This window comes from Meles meles, chromosome 5 (assembly GCF_922984935.1).
Source record: "Meles meles chromosome 5, mMelMel3.1 paternal haplotype, whole genome shotgun sequence".
NCBI classification, from domain to species: domain Eukaryota; kingdom Metazoa; phylum Chordata; class Mammalia; order Carnivora; family Mustelidae; genus Meles; species Meles meles.
This window is the reverse complement of record NC_060070.1, coordinates 150059194-150076704: the sequence shown is the minus strand read 5'-3', so window position 1 is coordinate 150076704 and position 17511 is coordinate 150059194. Positions and strand designations below refer to the sequence as shown.

At 51.5% G+C, this 17511-nt stretch overlaps 1 protein-coding gene across 7 annotated transcripts in view; it reads left to right on the top strand.

The window, feature by feature from the left end:
* The window catches only part of RIPOR2 (RHO family interacting cell polarization regulator 2), a 226434-nt gene that overhangs the window by 193570 nt on the left and 15353 nt on the right, over positions 1–17511 (top strand). For 5 of the 7 annotated variants that reach the window (XM_046004524.1, XM_046004525.1, XM_046004526.1 and 2 more), the window contains 9 exons: positions 494–537; positions 1817–1942; positions 2190–2338; positions 3605–3734; positions 4148–4297; positions 7275–7913; positions 10788–10969; positions 13220–13391; positions 16482–16617. In XM_046004524.1, coding sequence (XP_045860480.1) covers positions 494–537; positions 1817–1942; positions 2190–2338; positions 3605–3734; positions 4148–4297; positions 7275–7913; positions 10788–10969; positions 13220–13391; positions 16482–16617 — 1728 coding nt within the window. Of the gene's footprint in view, positions 1–493; positions 538–1816; positions 1943–2189; positions 2339–3604; positions 3735–4147; positions 4298–7274; positions 7914–9835; positions 10673–10787; positions 10970–13219; positions 13392–16481; positions 16618–17511 lie in introns of those variants that run through there. The other 2 variants (XM_046004528.1, XM_046004530.1) reach the window with 2 other exon arrangements.

Below are 17511 nucleotides of genomic sequence, written 5' to 3'. Positions count from 1 at the left end.
CCCTCAGGTTGCCCCAACCTCCCACCCCTGACCCTTCAAAACCCTCAGGTTGTTTTTCAGAGTCCATAGTCTCTTATGGTTCGCCTCCCCTCCCCAATGTCCATAGCCCGCTCCCCCTCTCCCAATCCCACCTCCCCCCAGCAACCCCCAGTTTGTTTTGTGAGATTAAGAGTCATTTATGGTTTGTCTCCCTCCCAATCCCATCTTGTTTCATTTATTCTTCTCCTATCCCCCTACCCCCCCATGTTGCTTCTCCTTGTCCTCATATCAGGGAGATCATATGAAAGCAGCGTTTTTGATGGATCCTGTCAGGAATGTTCTGGGCTGGGGTAGATGGAATTCCCAGCATCGCAGCGCCCTCTGGTGCTCCCTCAAAGCTATTGCATGAGCTTTCGCAAAGGCCTGGCGCTTTGGGTTTGTGACTGTGCTGGTGTGGGTTTGCGAAGAGGGGAGATCTGTTCTGCACCTCATATCCCATTGCTTGCTTTTACAGGTCTGGCTGGTTTTGCCCGCCTCTGTCCTGGAGATCAGTATGAGGTAAGTGTCCTGTCGGTCTCCGGGTTGGAATGGAGGATTTGAGGGACAAGAGTCAGGTGGTCATTATTTTGCTTCTCAAATTCCCTTTTTTTTCTTTTACGTTTGTTTATTTTGAAAAAAAATTTAAGCCAACGAGAAAATTTGAAGATAGAGACCTTCATGTAGTCTTCACCCAGATACCAATTTCTACCATTTTGCCACATCAGTGTTATTATTACTGCCATGATTGTTGTTATTTTGCTGAAACCTTCTAGACTAATGCACAGACATGGAGACCTTTTGCCTGAAATGATTTTCCTAAAAACAGAAGGACATGCTGTCCATGCAACCAACTTAACGTTGGCCCTTAGCTACGGTTGCTTGTTCTACAATCTGTGCCTCGTCTTTATCCTGGTGTCCCACCGTTGGTCTTGATAGCAGTATTTTCTCCCGCGGCAAGAGCCCATCCCGGATCACGAGTGCTCTTAAATATCGTGGGATGAAGAAACTAGTATCTAGACCTTTCTTTATAAAGATATAGTCCAGACAGTATAAAAGCCTTTCATCTTTTCCCCCTTCAAAAGGGAACTCCCCTAATTATTTCATCTAACTGTGTCCTCCAAAACCCACCATGATCATCCTTCTTGGGGAGGGCGGGGGAGGAGGAACTTCCTGTCGGAGCAAGGAGAGCGGGAGACCCTCTCGTGGGATTATGTTGGACTTCAAAATCCTCGTCTCGCTCTGTCTTCTTCATCCAGGAGGAGGGGGTCTTACTTCTTGATTCTGGCTGCTAAGTAGGTTTTTTTTTGTTTGTTTGTTTTGTTTTGTTTTGTTTTATAAACATATAATGTATTTTTATCCCCCGGGGTACAGGTCTGTGAATCGCCAGGTTTACACACTTCACAGCACTCACCATAGCACATACCCTCTGCTAAGTAGGTTAGCTGATGGTTTCCCCTCCCTGTCACCGAGCTGGGGAGTACAGTGACTGTTGTAATAGACTTACAGCGGGAGTGAACTGGCCACGATGACCGTGGTGACCTTTTACTACAGAAGGCCCTCCACGCCCTCTTGGAGGGGAACAGACCTTCCTCTCCCTTGAAAGCCTCTTCCCTGCCCCCTACCTGCTCCACCCCTCAGGCCCCAGGAAATTTGGAAGAACCCAGCAGAGGGGGTGGCTTGAGGAGGAAGGGGAAGGGGGGAAGAGCAGCTGCTTTATTTCCCTGCTTTTTTATCTTGGTGTTGGGGAGGGGGAGGTGGGCGAGGGCCATGGGACCTGAGGTGTGGCTCTTCTCTGCAGATTTTCATGAAGTACGGCCGGCAGAGGTGGAAACTGAAAGGAAAGATAGAAGCCAATGGCAAGCAGAGCTGGGACGGGGAGGAGGTGGTGTTCCTGCCCCTGATCGTTGGATTCATCTCCATCAAGGTTCAGTGTTGTCTCCGCGTCCCCCGTCTTCCCACTGCACGGCTGGGTAGCCCACGGGTGGGGACCTGTGTTCGTGACTTCTGCCCGCCACCCCCCACCCCCACCTCGCAGACCCCTCTCTGCACCCCCAAGTCTGTGGCAGAGACCACTGCTGGCTAGCAGAGCGGGCCGTGAAGAACACAGGGGAAGCATGCCTGGCCTTTCTCCTGGGCTCCCTGTAAGGCCTTTCCGCTCCTTCTCTCACCAGGTCACAGAACTCAAAGGGCTCGCCACGCACCTCCTGGTTGGCAGCGTGACGTGTGAGACCAAAGAGCTGTTTGCCGCCCGACCTCAGGTAGTGGCCGTTGACATCAACGACCTCGGCACCATCAAACTGAGCCTGGAGATCACTTGGTAGTAAGTGGCCCTTTTCCATGGGGTCCTGTCGGAAATACACACGTCAGGCTCGGGCTGTTCCGAGGGTGGCCCTTGGACAATCAGAGCCCCCAGGGAGCTTGTCGCAGAAGGAGACATGCGTCCGACGGAGACCTGTGTCAGAACCTCGCAGGGGACAAGGATCTGTCCCCTGGCTTGCCGCATGATGGTCGTGCACCGTCGTCTCCATAAGTCGGAGAAGCCTCTGTCTTATCACTGTTCTCTTCTACTTCTTGTTTTAAAATATTTTATCCTGCCACCTTCCCTCCCTGTCAACCTTTAAATGCATGTAAAATGATGTAAGTCTCAAGTAAGCGAGTTTGGGAGGAAAATAACTGTCCCGGCGGAGACATTTCACCGTCAGAAAGATCCCGATTCTCACTGTAGGGTTTTCACTGCCAGTCCCACTTCCGCTCTATCCCATATGCTGCTCGGGGAAACTTCTCAATATCCTTCACGCTCTCCCACAACAGAGCATTTCCAAAGGGCAAGCGATACCTCTGGTCAGAGCAGTGAACTTAAAGGTAGTGTTCTGAGGTCGCTTCACGAGAAAGGTCGTGTGTTATTTAAACACAGGTTGCTCTCAAAGTTTGCTACGACGCCCCTGGTGTATTACCGCGTAAACATGACCTGCTGAGCGCGGGGGTTCAGGGTCCCCTTTCCAACATGGAGGGCGAGCCCCAGAAGCAGCAGACCCCCTGCCGTCTTGTCCCTGAAACACCATTCCGCGCCTTCCGCCCAGCCTTCCCTCCTTGTAGTTCATAGTCACTGATCTGTCGAATGCGAGGTCGTTCTTGCTGGGTGAGCCAGACACATGATGGTAAATGTTGTCACGGTGGACAGGACAAACCGTCCTCCTCCCGTCACGCAGGAGTCTCTGTGTCCGCTGAGATGAGAGGGAGTCTATGTTTGTTTTCTTTAGAACAGTGATCTGTTGCTCTCTTGTATTGTTAACGCGTCTGTCCCCTCAAAGTCAAAGACATTTTACAGACTTCAACGTCATGTGTTTACATTTCTAATATGAACGGAGAAACGGATTCTCCTAGATAAGTTGCCCTTAGAGCTACGATGCTGATCCGTGGTCCCTTGCGTGGGTTGGGTTTCATGTTCTGCTCCACTTTTCTGTTATCGTGGCTTGTTTTCAGCCCCCGCACCCGCCGGTTGGTGTAACGAGGAGCCTTCTCAGCCCGCAGTCCGGCTCAGGGGGGCTGGAACGGACGCACGTTCACGGGACTCCTTGTTTTGCAGCCCATTCGACGTGGAGGACATGACGGCGTCCTCGGGTGCGGGGAACAAGGCGGCAGCCCTCCAGAGGAGGATGTCCATGTACAGCCAGGGCACCCCGGAGACGCCCACTCTGAAGGATCACTCCTTCTTCGTAAGTTCCCTGTGGCTTCTGGAGGAGGTGTGAACTCGAGGCAGGGCTGCCCCAGGATGTGAAGTGCCTGGCATCTGGTGTCACGGGTTCTCGATGATTCCTAGCAATGCTCGTCTCAGGGCTCCCCCAATCAAGCAACGACTAAGAAAAGCACGTTCCAAGAGGCCCTGGGCCATTCGCACGCAGGCAAACACCACCTCCCATCTGCCCTCCCCCCACCCGCCCCCAGTGCTTCGATAACGTGCAGACTTTCCCGGAGAGTCTCTGAGGTCAGCCTTTTAGGTAACAGATACCAGGTACCAGATGTTGGTAAGGGCCTCCTTGCAGTCGTCAGAAATGCTTGCTAGAATGCTCACGAAACACGGTGCCCGTTGTCTCCCGCTAACTCTGCCATCTCGCTTTGACTTCCGAAGAGGTGGCTGCATCCTTTGGCGGCCAAGCCGCGGCGGCTGTCTGTCCTGAGCGCCTTGCAGGACACTTTCTTTGCCAAGCTGCACCGCAGCCGCTCTTTCAGCGACCTGCCCTCCCTCAGGCTGAGACCCAAGGCCGAGCTAGAGTTTTCCGTGAGTGTGGGTGGCCTGCCCGCCGTGCAGTGCTCGCCTCGGGGGCTCGGGGCGCGTTTGCTTCCGTGTGTCTCTTCTCTCCTCTGTCCCGCTCGCGGGGCAGTGGTCACAGCTGTCCCGTCCCCGGGGCGGGAAGTGTGTTCCCGCATGCGCCTCTGTCACAGACCCGGCGTGTCCCTCTCATCCCGGAGCCCTGCTTTTGTGCCGTGATTTTCTCCACGGTGGCGAAGATATCCATGGTAACAAGATCATCGTTTTTGAAAAATGCAGTTACCCCCCCCATCCCGCCCCACCGCCCCATCAGAGAAGGTGTCTCTTCCCAGGTTAAGTGAGCTTATTGCTGAGGACAGTCTCAGTTTTAGACCTGGTGTGCAAGGGAGTCAGAAGCCTTTGTACCCACTTTCCTAGAGCTACTTTTATTTAAAGATGGTCTTCGCCTTAGTTTGTGGTAGTTGTGTTAATTTTTCTCTACGTTAGTAACGAAGCTCTTTCGTTTGTAGTCAGGAATACAACAGGGGAGCTACAGTTCCTGTGTCATACAACCTGTCCCAAGAGAAATCACACAAGAACATACGGACGTGGAAGTGTCTGCTCTTCACAGACATAGAAAAGTTCCCTTTGGGGGGAAAAAGTAATCTTTGAACATCCAGAAAGGAAAGGACTAAAAAGTTTTCTAGTTATCGATGATAATCATTGCACCTAATTCGGTGAATTACAATAGGGGAGAAGGGCCAGGCTAACCTAGCGGAGTTTCCAAGGCAAATAAGAACATTCTAGAAGGAAAATGTGCATAAACGCATGGGCCAAAAGTGGACATATAGCAGATGCTGTTGTATATACAGCTATCGATACAATGTGTGTGTTCACGCTCACGTACTGCAAGTTCTGGAGGGAGTTGGTAGGGGTTTTAAGAGCATAATTTCAATGAGAGCGAGTTTTGAAAAACCTCCATGGCTTCCTGGAGCCTTTTGGATAAAGGCAGAGCCCTCGGAGCGGCTGTACCTGTCCGGCCCACAACAAGCTTGCCTTGCCTGCCATTGCCCGTTCTTGGTCCCCTGCTGCAGCCCCCAGAGCCCCAGGCACCCTCCAGCTGCACCTCCCCCTTCACCAGTTCCCGTCTGTGCACACCCACCGTTCCTCTGGAAGACACTTCCTCCTCCTCACCTAAACCTCCCCATCCTGCGGGGCTGAGCCCTGGGACCACCTGTTTCCCAGTTGGCAGCCATCCCCGTGTCGGGGTCCTGCCTCGCGATGCCGCGCCTCGTTAGAGCTCACTCCCTTGTCCTGCTGGGTGCTCATCTGTGGGCAGGTCCCCTTGGAGTCCCCTTGACCAGAGCGTCTCAGCTCAGTCTGACTTCACGCTGGCCACTTAACGCAGGTGCACGTCGGGTTTAGGTAAATGGCTAGCCAGGACTTTGGGATTTGAATAAGAGCCCGACTGAGTGGTCCGCCTGCCTTCACTGAGCCTCCCTGTACCCCGAACAGCCAGGGATGTGCTTTGAAGATGAGATGAGATGGGGCAGGACCACCTGGAAGGCCCAGAGCTTCTGGGAGATGCTCCAGGAGTTCCCCTTCTCTCTCCCCTTGAGGTGAAAGGTGGGGGGGGGGCAGGCAGAGGGCACTGAATTAAACAATCTCTGGGGCCCTTGGAGCCCCACCTGCTCCTCGAGAGCTGCTGAGAAGTTTCTAGAACTTCCACTCTCGGGCCCGCCCCCCAGAACTCTGAGCGGCACTCTTCGGGGAGCGGTCACAGAGGAAAGCATTCTATAGAGACGACCCTGAGCCTGCAGAGGTTACCTGCACGTCCCAGGGGCACGTCCCTTCACTCATCCCCACGGTTAAAATGAATTGCCCTCCAGCCAGATGAGAATGTAAGTTAGGATTGAACTAACTGCACGGGTTAGGATCTGGGGGTCCCCAGTCCAGCAGTGTTGGGGGGGACCAGGAGGACTGCTGGGGAGGACAGGGAGCTTTTGTCGTTCTGGCTACTCCATTTCACTACCAGGAACATTTTTGTTTCCTGGGCTTATTCCCAGCAATACTGTGATTTTTCCTTGCTTCCCACAGAATTCAAATAGATGTGCACTTGGTACTTAACCATTTACTTAAAACATCAGTCCAGAGCCCAAGAGGAATGATCCATTTCCAAGGAGCTGATCTCCAATCACTAGAAAACGATTCCCACGGAGCAGCTCTGGGCCCTGAGACACGGCACAGACCACAGCATAGGGAGCGAAGACTTGGAAATCGTTTTAATGTCTGCGTAAACAAATGATCTTGATTACCTGGGTATTCGTGACCTCTCCCCCTTCTGAGTTCTGCTTCATGAATCACAGAGTGTACTTGACCCGGCCTGGGTCGGCTTGACAAGAGGACATGGTATTTCTAGACGCAGTTCTGGGAGAGCTTTAAGTTTATTCGTCCTTTTCTCCCATTTGCAACTATGCTTCTGGCCTTCGGTTATTTGTGGCACGGGACTAAATTAATAGAACATTTTCAAGGGCTTGGGAGTTGTGGGTAGAGGGTCTTTTAAAATAACTGATGAGAACTGAAGCAGAACAAAGCATCATATCTTTGAGTGAGCTAGCATGAGTGTTGGAACGTCTTTCAAGATAAATGCCAAAAAAAAAAAGAATTGGTAGTGTCATTCATAACCACGGCTGCCAAATACTGTGAGATTCTGGACGTTAGGAAATAGGCTCTGTTCCTCCCCTCCCCCCAGTCTTTTCTTCTGAAAACTGTCGAACCTAGGAACAGAATAATGAACTTTCACCGAGACTCAACACCAGAAATGGTTTGTAAAGGCTTTTCTTTTGCCTCACACACACGCGCGCACACACAGAGTCAACCGCTAACACGTTAGGATTATGAAAGCGCTGGATGTGTATTTTAATTGCCTGGCATCTTGTCTGGAAAGAAATCCCTCCCAGCATATCACTTGTGTTTAAGATAATAACAAGATGCCTTTTATCCACAGTCTAATCTACCTGATGACGTCTTTGACCACGGAAAGGCAGCTGAGGAGAAAACGGCCCTGTCTCTTAGCTTCAGTGACCTGCCCAACGGGGACTGTGCCCTCACCCCCCACACAGCCGGCCCTGTGTCCGCGGCAGGCTCAGCAAACCCAGAAATTACCATCACCCCCGCAGAGCGGAACCACAGCAGCCTGGCCTCCCGGCACGAGGGCGCTGATGACTCCAGCTCAGCATCTTCTAGAAACTCCTCCAGAGAAGGCCAAGAGCCACAGCCACACGTGGAGGAGGACACAGACGGGCCCGGGACCCCTCTGTTCCTGGAGAAGGACGTGGCAGAGGCCCTCCTGCAGGAGTCCGACGAGGCCTCGGAGCTCAAGCCCGTGGAACTGGACACGTTCGAAGGAAACATCACGAAGCAGCTGGTCAAGAGGCTGACCTCCGCGGAGGTGCCGGGGGCCACGGAGAGGCTGGCCCTGGAGGGCTCCGTAAGCGGAGAATCCGAAGGCTGTCGCTCCTTCCTGGATGGAAGCCTAGAGGATGCGTTCAGCGGGCTTTTCCTTGCCTTGGAGCCACACAAGGAGCAGTACAAAGAGTTTCAGGACCTGAACCAAGAAGTCATGCACTTGGATGACATCCTAAAAGTAAGTACTGTTTTAGGGAAATCAGATTAGGTGCGGAGAGAGACGTCGGAAGCCAGCTTTCTCTTGAAGTAGTGTGTCTTGGTGTTTTATCCCCCTGCATCACAGAACTGAGGGACGGTCGTCATCTGAATGGCACCGACTTTTAAACACCAGGAGTGCGTGTTCGTTTTTATTTCCCTCACGCAGATGAGTTTCCCCCAAGGTGGTTAGGAGTTCAGTCTCCAGCATGAGGAAGGTCTGAGCCCCTCCAGCCCCGCGGTTAGTCACCGCAGTCCCAGAAGGGAGCTGGAGGCACTTTGGGGATCACAGTCTCTCTGAGATGCTACCGGGTAGAGTCCCTTTCTGACTGAAGTCAAGGGTGAGGCAACTGTGATGTGGGAGCCACGGGCCCAGACCTCCACCCTCCCTCCCCCTGCGCCCCTCCCCCTGCCTCCCCCTGCACCCTCCACCCCACCTCCTCCTGCACCCTTCGCCCTCCCTCCCCCGCACCTCTCACCCCTCCTCCCCCTGCACCCCTCGCCCCGCCTCTCCCTGCACCCTTCGTCCCGCCTCCCCCTGCACCCCTCACTCTGCCTCCCCCTGCACCCTCCACCCCACCTCCCCCTGCACCCCCCCCCCCCAGTCTGGCCTGGTCCCAACCAGTGAGTCAGGACCTACAAGTCATCATCTCCTGTGCCCTAGAAACCAGGGACCCCCACCACCACCAGAGCTCACTCTCTCTCAACCTCACCCCTGCTCAGACAGCTCAGGGTACACCGGGTGGGAGAGGAGAGCAAGAGGGATGATCCCCTCTCAGGCAGGAGGTCCCAGGAAGGAGGCTACTGTTGCCACACCAGAATGTCTGTGTTGCCACCGGGCATAAACTTTTTAAAACACTGCCCAGGAAGAACCTGAGTTTTGCCCCAAATCCCACGGCCACCTCCTGTGCTCTCAGCTTTGCCACTCTGGTCTTGCTGTACGGAAGGCAAACTGACTCCTTTTTCCACAAAAGAGCAGTTCTTTGGAGGACCTGTTCTATCAACTGGGCTGGAAAATAAGGTGCGGGGGGCTGGCTGAGATTCCGCCCGCAGAAGGCCGTCTCATCCCCTTGGGTGACTGTCTGTCAATCGTGGTCTTCTCAGTGGCACGTGGGAGCACATTTCCAAGGCTTTTCGGACTGTCTTACCCTTCTCGGTGGTGCTCACGACCTCGGAGGGGGTTTGTCCCCAGGGCAGGGGAGACATCCTGCTGAGACTCTCCAGGTCCTCCCGCACTCCTGACAGACTAAGCAGCAGGCCAGGGCGCTCTGCCTCTGCTTTCTGGAAAACACTTCTCAGAAGCCCAGCTCAGGACTGCTGCATGGAGGCTGCTTGTCTAACGCTCCAGTGAAAACAGCTTCTGCCACCCCAACAGACTCTGGTCTGCAGAGTTGACCAGCTTCGTTTAGTGGGCAAAAGGTGTGAAATTTAAAGACACAACTGACCCCCACCTCCAGCAGATGCCTTAGAGAAAGCGAGTGGGGAGAGCAGCTCCCATCTCCAAGCATCTAGATGGCTAAGATAGCGGGCTCTGCCAGCAAACGCTGAGCAAGCTGTCTGTGAGCCATAAAACCCTGGGGGTCACAGATTTCTTTCCAGAGTATTATTTCCATCTGCTGCTGTTCCAAAATGATCCCGCCTTGAAAATCCTCAAGTGTCCGTCCGTCCCTCTGTTAGGATCAGTGTTTAAACGCATCCGTAATGGGTGAGGTTAAGTCCGGCAGATCGCCGGTTAAGAAAGAAGAACCTAGAAGTGAGTTGCATCTGGACTGGCACCTTCTCTCCGTCTCTCTGAGATGGAAAACAGCATTTGAGTTGAGACCTGGGGCAAGTGGCTGTGGATCCAGCCAGAATCGCAGCATCCGCTAGACAAAGCTTTCTCTTTTTCCCCCTTCACATTCCCAGGATGCTAAGCCTCTTGAGGATCAGAGACTAAGTGATGCAGCCTCTGGGACGGAGACCACTGAGGGTGAATGAAACAACTCTGATTTAAAGACCGAAAGACGGTTACCCCTGTGCTTTTGTGCCATCTTGAGTCTCAGAGACAGACGCCTGCAAGGCGCTGCCTGCTTGTGTTACGAAGTCAGCAAGGAGTGCCACCTAACTGGAAGAAGGACCTTTGGTTCTTGTGCCTTGCAGGACCGGTCCTGATCCACCCACCCCAGCGTCCGTCCTCTTGAGTACTTTGGAAGGACGTCTTTCCACCTCTGTGCCCATAGCCACTGGCCTCATTCTGTTTGTCACGCTTCTGTCTGTGTTTGGCAATATCGAATCCTCCAGCCCCGGAATGGGTTCCTAGGGCAGCCAGCTTCTGTCTCGGGACAGCGCAGACATGGCCGCGTAATGTTACAGATCGGTTGTATTTGGCCTTGACGCCATGGCTCTTCAGACTCGTCTGCTGGTTGTGTTTCCTTTGGGGTTGAGCGCCAGGCAGAGGGAGGGCTAGAGCAGTTCTATCTCCCAGGGCTCTCCGGGCTATCACAGTCCCTCAATTTTCATTATAAAACTTCAGGCAGAAACAGAAGGAATCCTAGAATGCGCCCCAGTGTGCCTATCCCCCGCTTCCACGATGTCAACTCAGAGCCAGTCTTGTTTTTTCTGTCCTCCTTCCTGCTTCTTTCTCGCCAGATGATTTTGGAACAAATCCCAGATGCTGTATCATTTTATCTATCGTTGTACTTTTTTTTTTAATATGAAGAGTTTAAATGCATTTTTTAAACCCAACCACAACAAAAAATAAAAGCTTGAAAAAAAAAAAAAAACCCAGAAAGTGTCGCATCTCAAGTTGAATGCCGCGTGTTGTGTTTTCTGCCTCTGGCTATGTTGATCTTCTCCCTGATGCCTTCTGCCTTCGCAGTGCAAGCCGGCCGGAAGCCGCAGCCGGTCTTCCAGTCTAAGTCTTACAGTCGAAAGTGCTTTAGAGAGCTTTGACTTCCTGAACACCTCTGATTTTGACGAGGAGGAGGACGGTGATGAGGTTTGTAACGTTGGCGGAGGCGCGGACTCGGTATTTTCAGACACCGAGACCGAGAAGAATAGGTAAGTGTAAAGGTAGTGTGTGCTTACACCTCGAAGGTCTGTGGAGGGGTTCTCTGTCACTGTCCGTCGCCTCCCAGGCCCCTCCCAGGAGGAGAGAACTTCCCACAGGGATGGCCATTGACTTTCGGCTCCCTTTTACTGTCCAGGACAATGTTTATGTATCATTCACCTCTTTTGCACTGTTCAAGGAAAAATGAATTGCTTTTTCTTCCTCGTAAGTGAAAGGGACGTGTTTGTGTGAGTGTTTGTGTGTAGACACATACGTCCTGGACGGTTCGGGGCCTGCCACCTGACCCCAGTGTAATTAATTCCAAATTAACTAGATATGCTATGTTTCCAGAGGAGTCTTACTGGATGACCCGTTTGTACTTGGTTCTCCTCCGTCTGGGTCCTATTTCGAATCTCTTCATTGTCTTAGTCTCTGCCTTTTCCACCCCTTTATCTCTTGCTCCCTTTGGCAGAGTAGTTCCAGATCAGGATTATTGGTGCACTTATCAAAGCCAGGATTCAGCCCGGGCACATATTTCCCTTGAAATGAGAGATGACCGACTCATGGCTGAGACCTGATTGCGCCTTCTCTGGGACAGGCAGGGGTGAGGCAGCGGGAGGGGCGATGAAGGTGAAATACTGTCGCCTTCTCCATCCGTTTTCTTGGACAACCAGAACTTGTGTATGGAGCTAGAGTCTGGGGTCCATTCTGTGACTTCAGCGGAAACAAAGCAAACACAGTCGAGCCTACTCACCTTCATTAACTGCTGGGGGAGAAAAAACGCACACACACATACTTCCCCAGAGGAAAGCGTGGATTTCCACCATCTTTACTGCTGACATGTTATGCAAACGGGTTTTCCAGTTACAAGGAACTCCAACTGTCCCATCTTCACACCTCTCTAGGTGATGTTATAATAACATTTTTGAGGGCTTTCTCATCCCTGGAGGGGTCGTTCTTCCAAAATCAGGAAACAAAGAAGTGAAAAACAGATTTATCCATTGAGCAAGCCAAGGGCCTGGCAAACAAAATTGATTCAATGACTGGAAGGCTGACGTTATATTCCTACATTCTGTGCTGAGATTTTTCTAGCCTGATTGAACTTGTGAAATGCTTCTTAGCCAAAAATCCGTCTACTCAGCGTAAGCTGTTACATGGTATGTCCAAGTCAGACCTCAGCCTGAACTTCCATTTTTGCTGCCATCAGAAGCATTTCAACAACAAAAACATCACGAGTTTTGTACATCTTGTAGACCATTGATATTAAATTGTCTAAGCTGATTGACTTTATGTCACCAGCGGGATCAGGTGAAATTGTGGAAATTGTGTGTGTGTGTTTTAAATATGAGCTGATGGCCGGGACACAAGCAGAGTGCTTTCCCCTTGGAGGTAAAAGTTAATTGGAGGCAAATGTTCAAGGCCTCTAAGCTCCGGTGCATGATCTTTCTAAATCCCGGGGGCTGGGGGCAGGGGGCTCGAACCCAGAAGCCACTAGCTGCCCGGTTGCCGCCAGCTGGGTAGCAGGGCACGGTGGTGCCTATCTGTGCCAGTCAGCCCTCCCATGTGCGAAATGAGACAGCTACTCCCTCTTTCCCACACAGATTAATTTTCAGAACAAAACTGGATAATAGAGGCAACAGATTTTATTTGTAAATCTAAGTGCCCGTCGCGATACAGCTCCACGGCGAGGCTGAAACCAGGCATGAGAGGCAGAACCAAGCCCCGCCGGGGAAGATTCAGATGCCCCCTTGGAGCCTTTGTCTGGGGCAGAACGTCATGTCTCCTGCTGGCAACTTTCTCCTTTTCTTCAAGGAGCAATTGATCTGAGGCCAAGAAAAAGCCTTGACTTTACTTCTTAATGGTCTTGCTTTTGGGGCGACCACAAATACAGAGGACAGTTTAATCCCAGAAAATCTGGCAATTTCCCATCCACAGAGCAAGCAAGTACAACAGGCACAAAAGCAAGAGCCCGTCTCAAAGACTCCTTGGTGTGCCGGCTTTACAAAGGGCTCATTGTGCTCGGGCAGCAAACAGAGAACTCTGGGAGCAATCTGTTTGCACGGTCTTTTAACAAGGCCCATGGGTAGACCAGGCTGAACCAAGAAGCAGCTTTGGAAAGGTAGCTCGGCTTTTCAAGGCGAGCTTAGCGAAAGCCTCCCGTTCAGTGGGTGACAAGAGGGGACCTTTCTTGAGTTTTGTGGAGGTGACCTGGGGTTTCCGTGCCAAAAGAAACTAGCATCTCGCTCCCCTTCCTGCTCCAGGACCTACAGAGCCACACACCCCGAAGCCAGGGGGCACCTTAGTGAAGCACTGACAGAGGACACAGGGGTCGGGACGAGCGTGGCCGGAAGCCCTCTGCCGCTGACCACGGGGAATGAAAGCCTGGACATCACCATCGTCAGGCACCTTCAGTACTGCACCCAGCTTGTTCAGGTAGGACTGCTGACCGCGTGCTTCAGAGCCCAGGCTCTGGACGCACCACGGTGGGCTTCCTTTTTCAGTTACGCCAGAGAAATGAAAATTCAGGAATAAGAGAACCATCTTCCTTTGAGTTGGGGCAACTCAAACATTCTCGTGGGCACGGCCATCCTCCCTGAGCCCTGGGTTTTCTATCCTAAAACCCGACTCTCCACACTTTATGCTTTTTTTAAGATGTTATTTATTTGAGAGACAGGGAGAAAGAGCACAAGCAGGGAGAGTGGCAGAGGGAGAGGGAGAGGGAGAAGCAGGCTCCCCACTGAGCAGGGAGCCCGATGTGGGGCTCGATCCCAGGACCCTGAGATCATGACCTGAGACAGACGCTTAACTGACTGAGCCACCCAGGCACCCCTTAGCTCTCCACACTTTAAAAGGTCCTAGGTTAGTTCTTGATGTCCAGTCATTTGAGAAAAGAGAAGAGTCATGTGACTAAGGAAACATTTTTGTGTTCTGCCGGCTACAAATGAATGGGCTTTGAAAGTGAGAGCTACTGAGCGTCCTTTGGTGTGCACTTGTCTCCTGACTCAGCTTTCTACCACCCCGACAGCTAAAGGCAAAATGCTGCAGCCTATAACCCCAGCTTTCCAGATCGGGAATAAAGACTTGCCAGCCACGGGAAAGAACACTTTCGTAGGACATTATCATTACCAGTTAGCTCTCATTCTGGGACACCGTGGGCCTGAATTTTCTTTTCATTTCAGGTTGTTTACCAGTTAAGGTTTTACAGTAGCAGAGCCCAGATTTGGGAATTCTCTGGTTGCAGCAAGTGCTTTAGCTGTCTGGAACAAAGTGTTTTTCCTGAGCATCTATTTAAACGCATCCTCCGTGCCTGCTTGCCTGTCTGCTCTAGCCTGCTTGCCCGTGTGGGGACCAGGAGAAGAATGGGACAGCAAATGTCAGGGTCTTCAGGGGGATTGGCCAGACAGGAAGGGGGCCAAAAAGGAGGAGTCATGCTCCTAAGAGCAGGGGACCCACTGGAAGACAAGAGGCAGGGACAGGAGGAAGGGGCCGCAGAGGGACCAGAAGTGGGTTAGTGTGCTTCCTCCGTAACACACTGGGGCAGCGTAGCACATGCTTCTCCTCCACGAAAGAAGAACCACAGAGTCACCTCAGACACTGTGGGAAACTGGTTGGCAATGAGGACTCTTGTCACTAAGTTGGCCACCATCCCCGTTGATCTTTTCTGCTGACTGCGAATTTGTAAGCTGTTTACTGGAAGCCATTTACTGGCAGTCTGGCAGGAGGTACGGTTTTTTGTTTTTGTTTTTGTTTTCAGACCAAAATGGGCAAGGACTGTGATTTACTTATAGCTATTCTCTATTCCCCAAGCCCTTGAATGAGACAGTTTTCACCGTTCTTCGTCCTTGCTGAGCCTGAGTCTGGGCTGAGCCAAGGACCTATTTGCATTTTAGAGGGAAAGTCGTTATTTTGTTGAAACATAGGAGAATTCTCTTCCGTAAATGAATGGATGTTTTCTCTCAAAGAGGAATCAGCAGACACTGTTCAGTGCCATGTTCTTGTTTAGACTCAGGCCACGGTTATCACACGCCAGCTCTTCTGTGGGGGGACATCAGTCCAGGAAAAACAGAAGAGGTAGATGTTAAAGATGTGGAATAAAGAAGTAAGGATTAGAAACTTAATTTCTAACTCACATCTGCTGCTGAATCGGTGAGTTAATGTCTTCATCCGGCATGTAATTGCAAAGAGACAAAAATGGGTATTCCATAAAAATCATAATAGCTGGGGCGCCTGGGTGGCTCAGCGGGTTAAAGCCTCTGCCTTCAGCTCAGGTCATGATCCCAGGGTCCTGGGATCGAGCCCCGCATCGGGCTCTCTGCTTGGCTGGGAGCCTGCTTCCTCCTCTCTCTCTGCCTGCCTCTCTGCCTGCTTGTAATCTCTATCTGTCAAATAAACAAATCTTAAAAAAAAAAAAATCATAATAGCTATAATTATGCCCCAAATCAGTTCATTTCTCCTGTATCTACTTACATGAAAGGCATCAGTACATAATTGTTTCACGAGACTTCTGAATTTGAAAATCCTGCTTGTGTGTTCTAGGGGATCTAGGAGCAGGATGCACCCTGCCTCCATGCCCACCACGTGACCGGAACAGGTCTCCAAGGGACACAGAAAGGATGAGAACATCCAGGCAGCCACTGACTTCTGTCCTCTCTCATGCCCTTTGCTCTTGTGACCTGCACGTAGGTGCAGTCACTCGCTGTGTATTTGGCCTTGGGCACATTACTTGATCTCTCTGGCCTCAGTTTCCTCAGCAGTAAAATGGAATACCAAGGGACAGCTGGGTGGCTCCGTGGGATAAGGGTCCAACTCTTGGTTTCGGCTCAGGTTGTGATCTCAGAGTCGTGAGATCGAGCCCCACATCGGGCTCTAGTCTCAGCTTGGGATGTTCTTTCTCCTCCTTCCTCCCCCTCCATGTGCTCGGGCACTAAATAAATAAATAAAATGCTTAAAATGCACTATCAACCCACCTCACAGGATGGCTGTAGGAAATCACACGAGCTAATCCACGGGCTCAGACCAGGGCCTGGTGCATAAAAAGCACTCATTAATTAGAACGAGATAGCCTTGATGATAATCATGATTATTATACAACATGTTCTTAATGTTCAGCTTGAAAACAAGGAACTTAATCCATGCTGTGAAAAATTACTACTTGTGAAATAAATCTTTCTTTCTGTTAGCACACAGATAAGCAGCCTAAATGTGCCTTCATGGTCTCAAAGAGGATTTACAAGATTTACGATACATAAAAGCAAAGGCAACTTTATCAGAACCTTGCAGCTCTGTTACTGAGAATATTCCAGAATCTATACAGGCACGAAAAAAGGTTGTAAAGCAACAAAAACATGTGTGATTTCATCAGCTCTTGTCATCGGCCTGGAATGAGGAACGTTCTCAGGCCGGAACTAAATCATCGCACAGGCTGAGTTAGCCTGACTACTGAGTTACGAAGGAGGAGGTTGAGTTAGGAAACCTCCATTGACAGCAGCGGAACTGACCCCCTGGTTCTGTTTGTCTCCTCAGCAAATTGTTTTCTCAAGCAAAACCCCATTCGTGGTGAGCAGTCTCTTGGAGAAGCTTTCTAGGCAAATCCAGGTGGTGGAGAAGCTGTCAGCAGTCAGCGATGAGAACATAGGGAACATCAGTTCTGTCATTGAAGGTAAGTACGTGCGTGTCCCCACTCCATGCCCGTGCTCGTTGGCCGCATCTCGTCCCTGCTGCCTCAGGACTGCAGGAGCGCATGCTCGGGCCATAAAATAAAGGAATGTCCCCTCCCCGGTGTGATCTTCTGAACACCTCGTTGTCCAACCAGCAGACACTGTGTTTTCTAGAAGGCCCGCCAGCCCCGGAAGTCAGACACTAGTCCGTAAAGAGAACCAGCATCCACCTCGTAGGCCATCTCCCAGACTTTCTCTGCTAGAGAAAGGGGACCCTGGCAGGTTTCTGAGAGGCAGAAAAAGGGACCAGACACTCCGGGTGTGAGTGACTCGTGTCCTCCCTGCTCTCAGGCGCCCCCTGGCCATCACAACCACACACCAGGGAGATGCTGGCCCTGGGCTGCCTGGCGTGATACTCTTCCTGAGCTCAGTGTAAGAGGCCCCGGCCCCACTCAGACTCCTCCAGCCCCCTCCAGCTCTGTTCCAGCGCCTTCAGAAAACCCGCCCGAGGTTCCGTTCTCTGAGCCTATCCCATGATTTGCTGCCAAGTCACCAGAGAGGACACAGCAAGAGCATCTTCCAAGAGTAGAGCTGCTGTGTTTTCTCTCACTGAAAGCAAACAGTTTTGCTTTGGCTGCATGTCTTCAGTTGTCCAGGCTGGAGGGGTCATAACTTTTGTGTCCTTTGGAAAATCTGCCAAGTACAGAGAGATCTTGTAGTTCCAATTAAACACCACAATCTTTAGGGGACGCCCGGCTGGCTCGCCTAGCCATTGGTGGAGCCCGAGACTCTAGATCTCGGGGTCATGAGTTCAAGCCCCACACTGGGTGTGGAGCCTACTTAAAAAAAAAAAAATTTTTTTTTAAAAAGAGAGAGAGAAGGGGGCCCCGGTGCCT